General features: G+C 29.1%; 1 protein-coding gene across 1 annotated transcript in view; it reads right to left on the bottom strand.

The window, feature by feature from the left end:
• LOC111637329 (mitochondrial inner membrane protein COX18-like) overlaps positions 1-13,204 on the bottom strand; it is a 21,852-nt gene that overhangs the window by 6,152 nt on the left and 2,496 nt on the right. Inside the window, exons 2-4 of the mRNA XM_023382808.1 lie at positions 12,297-12,444; positions 11,701-11,831; positions 3,641-3,751 (exon numbers count right to left, since the gene is read on the bottom strand). Coding sequence (XP_023238576.1) covers positions 3,641-3,751; positions 11,701-11,831; positions 12,297-12,444 — 390 coding nt within the window. The remainder of the gene's footprint in view (positions 1-3,640; positions 3,752-11,700; positions 11,832-12,296; positions 12,445-13,204) is intronic.

Here is a 13,204-nt window from a genome sequence, read left to right as displayed (position 1 = left end):
GAAATTCAAGCAAACTTGTTATGATAAAATTCAATTTACATTTTATCATTTTTATTGAAACTTATTATTATTATTCATTTTCATCGGAAAAACATTTCAAAGTGTCGTTTCAATTCTATTTATTTATTGGAGTGCTTGTGGATACACGATATTTTTTGTTTTTCCGTTTGGTGCATACACGAATAAATCAGAAGATTTTCCGACATGCAAGCAGGCCACATACAGTTGTACATGTGAGAAGCACAGATTCTTTAAATTTAGTCCACATACTTGCAGAGATTGTTAGAAGTGCGATATTCCCCATTTTTATATATATTTTTTAATCCCTTATAATTTTGATTATTTAATTGCTCCTTCCTCTCTTCCTTGGCATGTGAAATTTCTGATAGTTGGATAATAAACCGTTTTATTGTAATTTATCTTTTTAAATTATTTTGAGTTGATATTAAAATTTGGAAAAGAGGGAATCCCTAGATCGGTAAAATAGGCGAATTTCCTTCTACAACTTCGGTTGTTGTTGGGGATACAGTTAAGGTTTTAACAAAGTTCAAGTGAATACATAATTAGCAAAAAAAAAGTTGAAATAAAGTGATTAAACAAAAATTATTAAGTCCAACTAGTTTTTCAGAATCATTAGATTTATAACTGAATATTTGTAAGTTGTTATTTCCTGTTTTAATTAAGTCAATTTTTTAGTTGTATATTAATGTTTTAAACATATGAATAATATTTGCTTATTCTCTAATTATGTTTTTGCATTAGAGAATTATTCTTATGTTATAATAAATAAACAATGCAGAAGTAGATGAATTGTTTTTCTTAGGATATTTTAATTTTGAAGATAAAATACTTTTTTCTGCAATTCATTAGACACGACAGTAAGTAATGTAATGTGATACAATACTTGCTGTATATTTGGCAGTATGCAATGAGAATATCTTTATATATGAAATCATTTTCAGATATATTTTTTATAATGTCATTATCAAATAATGAAAAAAAAACAGGAAAATATACAAAATTATTTTAGTTATCAATATATTTACCACATTACCATGAAAATATACAAGTATTGCTTTTGGCAATATTTCAGAAAATACTAGTGTTTTTTCTTAAAATGAGGATGTATCAGAGAATAATAAATACAAACATCATTTTCATAAATTTACTATGTTGCTTTATAAATTTGGAATTACGCTATTTACTATTTGTCTAATGAATAAAAATTATTAATGATTGTATTGTAATAGAAAATGCATAATTTTAAAAAATAGGGATATGCAATGAGTTTAAATTACAAGTGTAATGAGAGCATTTCACTATTTTCAAATTATTGATATGTGTATTTAAGTCAGATAAATAATTAAATAATTTAAATAATAATTTATTGAACATTCTGCATTCTTATGGAGTCAACTGTTTGACTTCATAAGAATAAACTAAATTAAGGTAAATAAATGCTAAAATATCAATAGATTGTCTTTTTTCATCTTAATACTATGAAAATAAGTTATCCTATTTCCACAAGCTCAGTATCAAATATCTAAATATTCCAAATGTAGAGATTAAGTACCTAATACTGAAAAGAAATGGAAGAAAAAATAAAATATAAATGAAGTGAGAATTTAAATATTTTAAATAGTCATAGAGAGATACTGGCACACATATTGAAGAGTTAGTTTCTAACTTTCCTAATGCTGACAAAAGTTTTAAAAATATATTTATTAATTCCTGTTTCAAACACATCTGCAGAGTGATCATTCAATGTCCTTAAAAGAATTAATGTGACAATGCACGAAGCATCCCCATGCTTCAGCACCACAGAACCAAAGGGTCAATACCATGTTTGCGATGACTAAATCATCAGGACTGAGTTTCGGGGCATCAAGGTTTCTGTGTCTGTCCTAAAAGACACAATGACCACTGTGTCTTTTAGGACAGACACAGAAACCTTGGTGGCCACTAATTTCATTTTGTGTGAGTGATTGCATTTTGTAGGCACTTGGACTCAGGATGGAGATGGCCTAAGAGATAACTGGAAAAAGTGTATGCTACAATGAATTTAACAATTAACAATACTTGTTTATTTATATGCGATTTATGATGCAGTTCTGTACATAATTAGTTAAAACGCTTAGCAAGGTGCTAATTTTAGATATCAATTGGCAGATAAATGACTGCTGGTCCACCAGGTTTGGAAGAAGCTTCAATGAATCAAAAGGGTGAAAATCTTTCATCTGTAGAGGGCAAGGATGGCGACAGCTTGAGCAGTATCCAAAACAGGATCAAGTGCGAACACCAGTTCAAAGAATGGCAAACTAACGATGATGGTAAACTGCTTCTTTTTATTAGGGGATCATAGGTTTTTCTCATGACCTCATTAGGAATTATTATACGTCAGGGCTTATAGTTAAATTTCAATCGTTGGCTCCAGGTGACACATTTGATGTGTCACCTTACAGAAAGAAGCACGTTTGTGGGAAAAGTTTTAATCATATCTGCTACAATTTTTTCTTTCAAAAAATTTTTTGAATAAAAATTTTTGTCAAGTCTGGGCTCTCACATTAAAAATTATATTAGAAATTCAATTGGACAAGAAAAATTATGTAATTTGACAATATTGTACATTAAGAATGACATTTCAAACACGATTGATTACAATGACCTGATTGACAATTTCTCAGTTCAAAAAGCATGAAAAGTGAAGATATAAGAAATTTTGTTTATTCATCCCTGTAATGTCTAAATTTTTCTTTNACTTTAATAAAAAATGACAAAATAATGAGTCAATTAGAAATTAATCTAAAAATAAGATATTTATTGGAAAACATGTATTTGACACATTACAATCATGAACTGAAACCATTATTGGAATTAATTTAATACATTATGTAAACAATTCTTTAGTACAATTCAATATTTTTATTTTATTATATTATAATGTAAGATATGCCTAACTATTGTTCAAAGTTTAAAAAATTACTCAATGGCATCAGCTAATGTATAAAGTTTTTCTAAAACTATTTTAAAATAAAAGATTTTAAAACATTTGCAAGTGGCTTCTCTTCCTAAGTTGATTTTAGAGGTTTCAGAGGAACCTCTAAAATCGAAAGAGAAGTCACTTTTAAAATCTTTTATTTTAAGATATTTTTAGAAAAACTTTAACTATTGTTCAATTTTTTTTTTAGAAAAACTCAAATGTTAACATTAATTGTACATCAAACAAATTATTATTTTCTGAATTATTCTGTATTATTTAAAATTTATAATACAGTTTGATGTTTAACTGCTAAGTTAATTTTTAACATGATGCAGATTTTACTTTGTTTTAATGGATTTAGAAATTTTTAATGAAACTGTATTTTGTCAATTAAAAATATTATATAAGAATTGTCATTTGCTATATCTTTAAAACCTGAAAAATTTTAAAATTTGTTATATTAACTTTATTTTTTCTATAATAAATTTAATTTTACTCATTTCTAATTTTAGTTATCTATTCAAAACCTTTCAGATATGTAAGTGAGAAATTATTTTAAAATATTTAATTAAAAAGGTAATGATTCTATATAATACAGTATTCTGTAAATTTTGTATAAAAGTGAAAAAAAGAATTAATGATAAATGAAAGGATACTTACAGAAGGCATAGTTATGGCAATAGGGATTAATATGATACTAAAACAACGAAAAAGATTTGTTGTCAGCTTTTGCAACTTTGTATTCCGTCTAAATTTTCTTAAAGTATGAACCTAAAGAACAAAAGAAGAGAGACCTGATTGTTTTTTTTTATAAATTAAATATTTTTTCTTTTACTATATTGAATAAAAATGTTTCAACTCATTACTAGATTATAATCAAATCAATTTGCAAAATATGACTCCTAACAAAATCAAAAAATTTGATTATAATCTAGTTATCTAAGTTATTTTATTATATAATTAGCATTATTATTACAGTTATTATTCAGCATGTTTAAAGTTTACAAAACAAATTAAAATGGATGTTTGAGATATATGATAGAGTTTTTGTTAGCCCACTAAGGTAAACACCCAACAACTAAATACATGGTAGATGGGAGAAAAATTAATTTATTTACAAGTGGTATAATTATATACAGGTTCAATCAAGGATGCCAACTCTAGGACAGTTGCTCTGGCAGTAACCCTAAACCTAACTGTCATTGAAACAATTTCAAATTTAAGAATTTACCATAACACATAAAATTGCAATAACAGTAATTATTGTTATTGCAATTTTATAATTATTGTTTTATGTACAATCAACAAGAATTATTATTAATAAATAAAATTCTTATAGTTAAACTTACATTAATATGGAAAGATAATGATAAGGGGCAAGTAGTAGTAAATATGGCAGATAGGACGGAATAAAAATCCTCGAGTCATGTGAACATCTTTCAGTTCTCATTGTGAAGAGCCATGTGAAACTTCTTGCACCAAATTAACACTTTCTTCTTTTTCTCATTAATTCCTGAGAGTTTTGATAACCAATGGTCACTTATTCAAAACTTGCAAGTTGATACCAAATCCAACTGGTCAAGTTGATACCAAATCCAACAAACTAACTTTGCCCAAGAATTTCAAAGATTCCCTCTTGAAGTTACAACTTTACCCATATACTCAAGTACCAGACAATTTCACACACCTGCCCTCAGTTTGTCCTCTCACTTTGAGCACCAGATCAAAAGTGACCCTTCTTCACTTTGTATGTCTTCAAGTAACCTCTCAGACATTATACTGATTATTCCAGGAAGTGACCCTCACCCCCAAGATGGAAGAATTAAGGAAATTAGAAAATTCTAGATGGTAGCAAGAACAAAGAACAGGGAAAAATGTAGAAGAACCAAAAGACAAAAACAGACATATGGTATAGAGCCATAAATGCAAACGGTTTAAATTTTAAAAATACACATACTGTGTCATCATGAGCAAATAAGCTTTGGACATTACTTTGCATGGATGAAAAACAAGTCTGTTATTAAAATAGGGTAGCATAGACATAACTTTTTTTTATTATTAATGTTATGGACCATTTCCTCATGTGCTCATGTTTGTTACACTTCAAATATAACAATATCACCATATATAAAAGTAAATATGAAGAAGGGAAAATTTTATTTAATGACATGAAAGATTAAAATGTACAGAGATGTCACTTATGCTAAATAGGAAAGAGGATGTCATGATTTTTTAATCACTTATAACTCAATTTTCAAAGGCCCATTTTTTGGAAATTTGAGAAACACTTGAGAACTGGGTCCTATTATTTGGATAAGGAACTGTCTATGTTAAGGGCTACCCATTTACATCCTAACATCTGACCCTCTCCTTGTGTGTCCTTTGGCATACAAAGTTGGAGTGTGTGACTGCTATTAAACAAGAGCTTTGTCATGTTTATAATTTCAGATTGCATAATGCATTGGAACAAATAAAAACGAGAACTTATACTGGAATGAATAATATAAATAAAATAAAATAAACCTTTAACTATCCAGCAATAAAAAATGTTTAATAAAAACATTTTCAACCGTTTTTATGATTGACTTCATTTCTTCAAATGTGTAATACCAATGCATTATAAATAAAATAAAATAAACCTTTAACTATCCAGCAATAAAAAATGTTTAATAAGAACGTTTTCAATGGTTAGTGTTCTTTTTTTAATATTGGTTCAACTGAAGATGGCCGTTTAAAAACGGTTGAAAACGTTCTTATTAAACATTTTTTATTGCTGGATAGTTAAAGGTTTATTTTATTTTATTTATATTATTCATTCCAGTATAAGTTCTCGTTTTTATTTGTTCCAATGCATTATGCAATCTGAAATTATAAACATGACAAAGCTCTTGTTTAATAGCAGTCACACACTCCAACTTTGTATGCCAAAGGACACACAAGGAGAGGGTCAGATGTTAGGATGTAAATGGGTAGCCCTTAACATAGACAGTTCCTTATCCAAATAATAGGACCCAGTTCTCAAGTGTTTCTCAAATTTCCAAAAAATGGGCCTTTGAAAATTGAGTTATAAGTGATTAAAAAATCATGACATCCTCTTTCCTATTTAGCATAAGTGACATCTCTGTACATTTTAATCTTTCATGTCATTAAATAAAATTTTCCCTTCTTCATATTTACTTTTATATATGGTGATATTGTTATATTTGAAGTGTAACAAACATGAGCACATGAGGAAATGGTCCATAACATTAATAATAAAAAAAAGTTATGTCTATGCTACCCTATTTTAATAACAGACTTGTTTTTCATCCATGCAAAGTAATGTCCAAAGCTTATTTGCTCATGATGACACAGTATGTGTATTTTTAAAATTTAAACCTTTTGCATTTATGGCTCTATACCATATGTCTGTTTTTGTCTTTTGGTTCTTCTACATTTTTCCCTGTTCTTTGTTCTTGCTACCATCTAGAATTTTCTAATTTCCTTAATTCTTCCATCTTGGGGGTGAGGGTCACTTCCTGGAATAATCAGTATAATGTCTGAGAGGTTACTTGAAGACATACAAAGTGAAGAAGGGTCACTTTTGATCTGGTGCTCAAAGTGAGAGGACAAACTGAGGGCAGGTGTGTGAAATTGTCTGGTACTTGAGTATATGGGTAAAGTTGTAACTTCAAGAGGGAATCTTTGAAATTCTTGGGCAAAGTTAGTTTGTTGGATTTGGTATCAACTTGACCAGTTGGATTTGGTATCAACTTGCAAGTTTTGAATAAGTGACCATTGGTTATCAAAACTCTCAGGAATTAATGAGAAAAAGAAGAAAGTGTTAATTTGGTGCAAGAAGTTTCACATGGCTCTTCACAATGAGAACTGAAAGATGTTCACATGACTCGAGGATTTTTATTCCGTCCTATCTGCCATATTTACTACTACTTGCCCCTTATCATTATCTTTCCATATTAATGTAAGTTTAACTATAAGAATTTTATTTATTAATAATAATTCTTGTTGATTGTACATAAAACAATAATTATAAAATTGCAATAACAATAATTACTGTTATTGCAATTTTATGTGTTATGGTAAATTCTTAAATTTGAAATTGTTTCAATGACAGTTAGGTTTAGGGTTACTGCCAGAGCAACTGTCCTAGAGTTGGCATCCTTGATTGAACCTGTATATAATTATACCACTTGTAAATAAATTAATTTTTCTCCCATCTACCATGTATTTAGTTGTTGGGTGTTTACCTTAGTGGGCTAACAAAAACTCTATCATATATCTCAAACATCCATTTTAATTTGTTTTGTAAACTTTAAACATGCTGAATAATAACTGTAATAATAATGCTAATTATATAATAAAATAACTTAGATAACTAGATTATAATCAAATTTTTTGATTTTGTTAGGAGTCATATTTTGCAAATTGATTTGATTATAATCTAGTAATGAGTTGAAACATTTTTATTCAATATAGTAAAAGAAAAAATATTTAATTTATAAAAAAAAACAATCAGGTCTCTCTTCTTTTGTTCTTTAGGTTCATACTTTAAGAAAATTTAGACGGAATACAAAGTTGCAAAAGCTGACAACAAATCTTTTTCGTTGTTTTAGTATCATATTAATCCCTATTGCCATAACTATGCCTTCTGTAAGTATCCTTTCATTTATCATTAATTCTTTTTTTCACTTTTATANTTAGGGCGTCGTACTCGTAGCGCCATCTGTTGGACATAAAAGCCTTAACCTAGATTATATATTTTAATTTATATGAATGTTTAACGGAATAATATACAGCCTATGTCCACCCTGAGGTTCCATTCTAAATATTGGTGAAAGAATTTTTGAAATCGGATGAGTAGTTTCGGAGATTACCTGCTGCAAACAAACTTACATACATACATACAAACATTACCTCTTTATAATATTAGTATAGATTATTTTATGAAAGAAGAACAGCCACAAGTTAAACTCTGGTCCTGTTGGTAGGGCAAAGTATAGAAGTATAAGCTAGTCACTTTGTAAAAAAATGTATATAGCAAAGTTAAATGCAAACAATTTAAAATTTTCTTTATTTCATTGTCCTATAAATATATTGCATATAAACAAGTTCACTCAATGGAAATACATATTAATATTAAAGTAGAACAGACTGTATTTAGAGTCATTAAAGATAATTCCAAAAATAATAAGTTTGTGAGCATCAATTATCAATTTGTTGTTTTTAGCATTATGAAACATATAATTAAATATAGAAATTAATATAAATAATGTAAACTTTAAAATAGAACATATTTAATGCACAAAATATCTTCAATGATTGTTTTACCATTTGTTATTTTTATTACTGTAAAAATCAAAAAATTTTATATGTTTTAATTTCATATGTTAGACTTCCTATTGCTTAATTTAAATCAGAGTTGTCCAACTTTTATTAATTGGTTACTTTTTGTATATTGAACAATTATTTTAAGTAAATTAATTTAAATTTTAATTTTAAGTATAACAGTTCTGCATATCTTATTGATATCAAAATGAAATTTTTCATATTTTCTCAAACCAAAAGATAAATTAATATATTCTGCGGCTTCTCACAAAGGGTCACATACAGAGATACAGTTCCTTTGACTTTTTTGCTCCTATGGATATGGTCTATAGCTGATGAGAAGGTTGAGACCTTATCCATAGTTGGTCCTTTTACTTATCCTGAGAGGTTGAGATGGTTGAGACTGACCATCTCATTCAGAGGTGTAATTGTAGACATGTTTTCTGTGCAATTACAGACTTTAAAAATGTCTTTCCTCTGTTTAAACCAGCGTTTCTCAAAGTNAAGTTGATGAAAATACCAGGTAATTATAAACTTTATATTTTGTGTACTTTTATAGTACAGATCTCATAATAAACACATTAGTTGTATGAAATTTAAATTCTGCCACAATGGCAAGTAAGATGGAAATTTCATCACATGACAAAAGCAAACATGGCACTGACCATGAAGCAATGCACTAACAAGGAGTGAGTCAGGTTTTCAGGTTTTTGATTTGAAAAAATCTTGGCAAGCAGGTAGCCATTTGCACACAAACACTTCCTTATCCAAATAATAGGATATGCTTCTCAAGCATTTCTGAAAAACAGGCCTCTGAAAATTGAGTGTTTGGCTTACAAGACTGAAAGTTTCACATTTCTTCATTGTGGTGATAACCACGTGGAAAAGACACTAAGCACTGGAGAAACATGATATAGGCTTGAAACTTTGCAATTTTATTTTATTTTTTTATGTGTACACAGTTATTTTATTATATAATTAGCATTATTATTACAGTTATTATTCAGCATGTTTAAAGTTTACAAAACAAATTAAAATGGATGTTTGAGATATATGATAGAGTTTTTGTTAGCCCACTAAGGTAAACACCCAACAACTAAATACATGGTAGATGGGAGAAAAATTAATTTATTTACATGTGGTATAATTATATACAGGTTCAATCAAGGATGACAACTCTATGAAAATAAGTTATCCTATTTCCACAAGCTCAGTATCAAATATCTAAATATTCCAAATGTAGAGATTAAGTACCTAATACTGAAAAGAAATGGAAGAAAAAATAAAATATAAATGAAGTGAGAATTTAAATATTTTAAATAGTCATAGAGAGATACTGGCACACATATTGAAGAGTTAGTTTCTAACTTTCCTAATGCTGACAAAAGTTTTAAAAATATATTTATTAATTCCTGTTTCAAACACATCTGCAGAGTGATCATTCAATGTCCTTAAAAGAATTAATGTGACAATGCACGAAGCATCCCCATGCTTCAGCACCACAGAACCAAAGGGTCAATACCATGTTTGCGATGACTAAATCATCAGGACTGAGTTTCGGGGCATCAAGGTTTCTGTGTCTGTCCTAAAAGACACAATGACCACTGTGTCTTTTAGGACAGACACAGAAACCTTGGTGGCCACTAATTTCATTTTGTGTNCAAGTACCAGACAATTTCACACACCTGCCCTCAGTTTGTCCTCTCACTTTGAGCACCAGATCAAAAGTGACCCTTCTTCACTTTGTATGTCTTCAAGTAACCTCTCAGACATTATACTGATTATTCCAGGAAGTGACCCTCACCCCCAAGATGGAAGAATTAAGGAAATTAGAAAATTCTAGATGGTAGCAAGAACAAAGAACAGGGAAAAATGTAGAAGAACCAAAAGACAAAAACAGACATATGGTATAGAGCCATAAATGCAAAAGGTTTAAATTTTAAAAATACACATACTGTGTCATCATGAGCAAATAAGCTTTGGACATTACTTTGCATGGATGAAAAACAAGTCTGTTATTAAAATAGGGTAGCATAGACATAACTTTTTTTTATTATTAATGTTATGGACCATTTCCTCATGTGCTCATGTTTGTTACACTTCAAATATAACAATATCACCATATATAAAAGTAAATATGAAGAAGGGAAAATTTTATTTAATGACATGAAAGATTAAAATGTACAGAGATGTCACTTATGCTAAATAGGAAAGAGGATGTCATGATTTTTTAATCACTTATAACTCAATTTTCAAAGGCCCATTTTTTGGAAATTTGAGAAACACTTGAGAACTGGGTCCTATTATTTGGATAAGGAACTGTCTATGTTAAGGGCTACCCATTTACATCCTAACATCTGACCCTCTCCTTGTGTGTCCTTTGGCATACAAAGTTGGAGTGTGTGACTGCTATTAAACAAGAGCTTTGTCATGTTTATAATTTCAGATTGCATAATGCATTGGAACAAATAAAAACGAGAACTTATACTGGAATGAATAATATAAATAAAATAAAATAAACCTTTAACTATCCAGCAATAAAAAATGTTTAATAAGAACGTTTTCAACCGTTTTTAAACGGCCATCTTCAGTTGAACCAATATTAAAAAAAGAACACTAAACATTGAAAACGTTCTTATTAAACATTTTTTATTGCTGGATAGTTAAAGGTTTATTTTATTTTATTTATAATGCATTGGTATTACACATTTGAAGAAATGAAGTCAATCATAAAGCTGCACTTCTATGGTCATAAGCATAATCCTGAGAAAGAAGCACGTTTCCATTGCATTGGTGTCTAACCAAAGGAAAAGTCTATGACTGTTGTTCTTGGGGTTGAATCTGCTGCTCACAATATACTAATGCATTGTTTAATGTTACCCGACAATGTATCTGTAATTGTTTACAGCATGTACATACATGTAGGCAATAGTTGGATTAGAGACAAGATATTATTACATCTATTCCATGATAGTACTACTGTTCCATTATATAGTGTCAGAATTTGAAGCAGAAGGGTGTCAGATTATTGAGTTAAATAAATACATTAAGTCATAAACATTAGAATGTATTTGTTTAACTCAATCAAGTATTACAAGAAGTTGGGTCAGAATAAAGAGGATGCCAGATTAGAAAGTTTTGACTGTAATAGTATACTTAGTGTAAATTATTATGATTGTAGATTTTACATTGTACAAATAGAGCAAAACCCAAAAGTACAAATGCTGGGCAATTTAAAAAAACACATTTAATTAATTAAATCAGGTTGAGTTGTTGTTCTTATGTATATATTCCATACACATTTCATTATGATCAATCACAACTTATAAAACATTTTATTATTTGTGTTTGTAAACTTTATTTCATTCAAGTTTTAGTTATTTAAACAATCTTACCTCTGTTATTGTCAAATTGACAATTCCTAATAATACTGGAATAATCAAAAGTTGATCTGGTATAGTTAGATTTGGAAACCAAAGTGTGCCACCCACAGTCATCTCCAAATATGTCATATCAAATGTAGGAACTGAAAAAAATTATACATATGTTTCAGTCAATAACTATAATTTATTAATACATAACAGAAATTTTATAATAATAATAATAATACATAAAAGTTTCTACGTTCTATCTTTATTAGAACTCTATTTATTGAATCTTTTATTCTGAGATCATGTGATGACATCAGAATTTCCGGGTCTCTTTCGGTAACAAGTCTGCCTCTTGTCAGACTCAGATGGTAAGGAAAAGTCGGAGTCGGTAGATTTTTACATGACTCCACAACCCTGCTTTTTTGTAAAGCCTGAGGAAGGGTTATGAATTAATCCAAAAACATTTCTTATATGTGATATTTGGTGCTGGAGTGAAGTAAATATTATTTATTTGTGTTGAATGTGATATTCCAGTTTTGTAATTTTAGACTTAACTAAATTAAATGAAAATGTATAATTGTGTAGTTCAAAACTTCAGTAAAAGGATTAAAAGAACAAACCTTGATTTCCATAAGGCATGAAATTTACCATGTTTCTCAACGCAAAGGATAAAGATATCCATGTTGGCAACTGCAGTCCGACAACTATGATAGATTTAAATGGATGACAGTTATCTCGTACAATAAGTGAATCAATATGTCTCCTGAGCTGAAAATAATTAGAAATATTTTGTTATTTTATTAAAATTTGAAGAATTATTTTAAAATTATAATCTCTTTTACATGGACAAATAATCTCAATTGTGATGTGCAGAAATTAATATATTCTTAAATAAGTATATACATATTATCCATTACTAGCAGACCCCGCCACGCGTTGTTGTGGCTCAAAATGTATCTATTATAAATTTATAACACTTCCCCGTGGGGGGGATTTTTCGAAAAATTTCTTCTTAGTGTACATTCTGTTGACGTACCCTATTAAAACGCAAAAAACCACATCTAAAATAGTATAAATAGAAGCAGAGTTCTTTACGGTAAGCCTTAATCCTAACCATCTCCCTTCAGTGGGAGGAATTTCGACACGTTTATTATATAAAAACACGTGCTTATTCGAATGCAGCGTTGTGTCAAAATTTCAAAGGAATCGGTAGGAACAAACGAACATTACATTTTTATTTATATACTGTAAATAGATAGAAGATGATCTGCTTTAGTTCATTTTCACAGAAAAGCGTAATGCCTCACAGAAAAGCAAACTTAGGGCGTCGTACTCATAGCGCCATCTGTTGGACATAAAAGCCTTAACCTAGATTATATATTTTAATTTATATGAATGTTTAACGGAATAATATACAGCCTATGTCCACCCTGAGGTTCCATTCTAAATATTGGTGAAAGAATTTTTGAAATCGGATGAGTAGTTTCGGAGATTACCTGCTGCAAACAAACTTACATACATACATACA

Source organism: Centruroides sculpturatus, unplaced genomic scaffold, assembly GCF_000671375.1.
Source record: "Centruroides sculpturatus isolate CEXI.00-Female unplaced genomic scaffold, Cexi_2.0 scaffold1020, whole genome shotgun sequence".
Lineage (NCBI taxonomy): Eukaryota > Metazoa > Arthropoda > Arachnida > Scorpiones > Buthidae > Centruroides > Centruroides sculpturatus.
The sequence above is the reverse complement of the archived record's forward strand: the minus strand, read 5'-3'. Positions and strand labels throughout refer to the sequence as shown.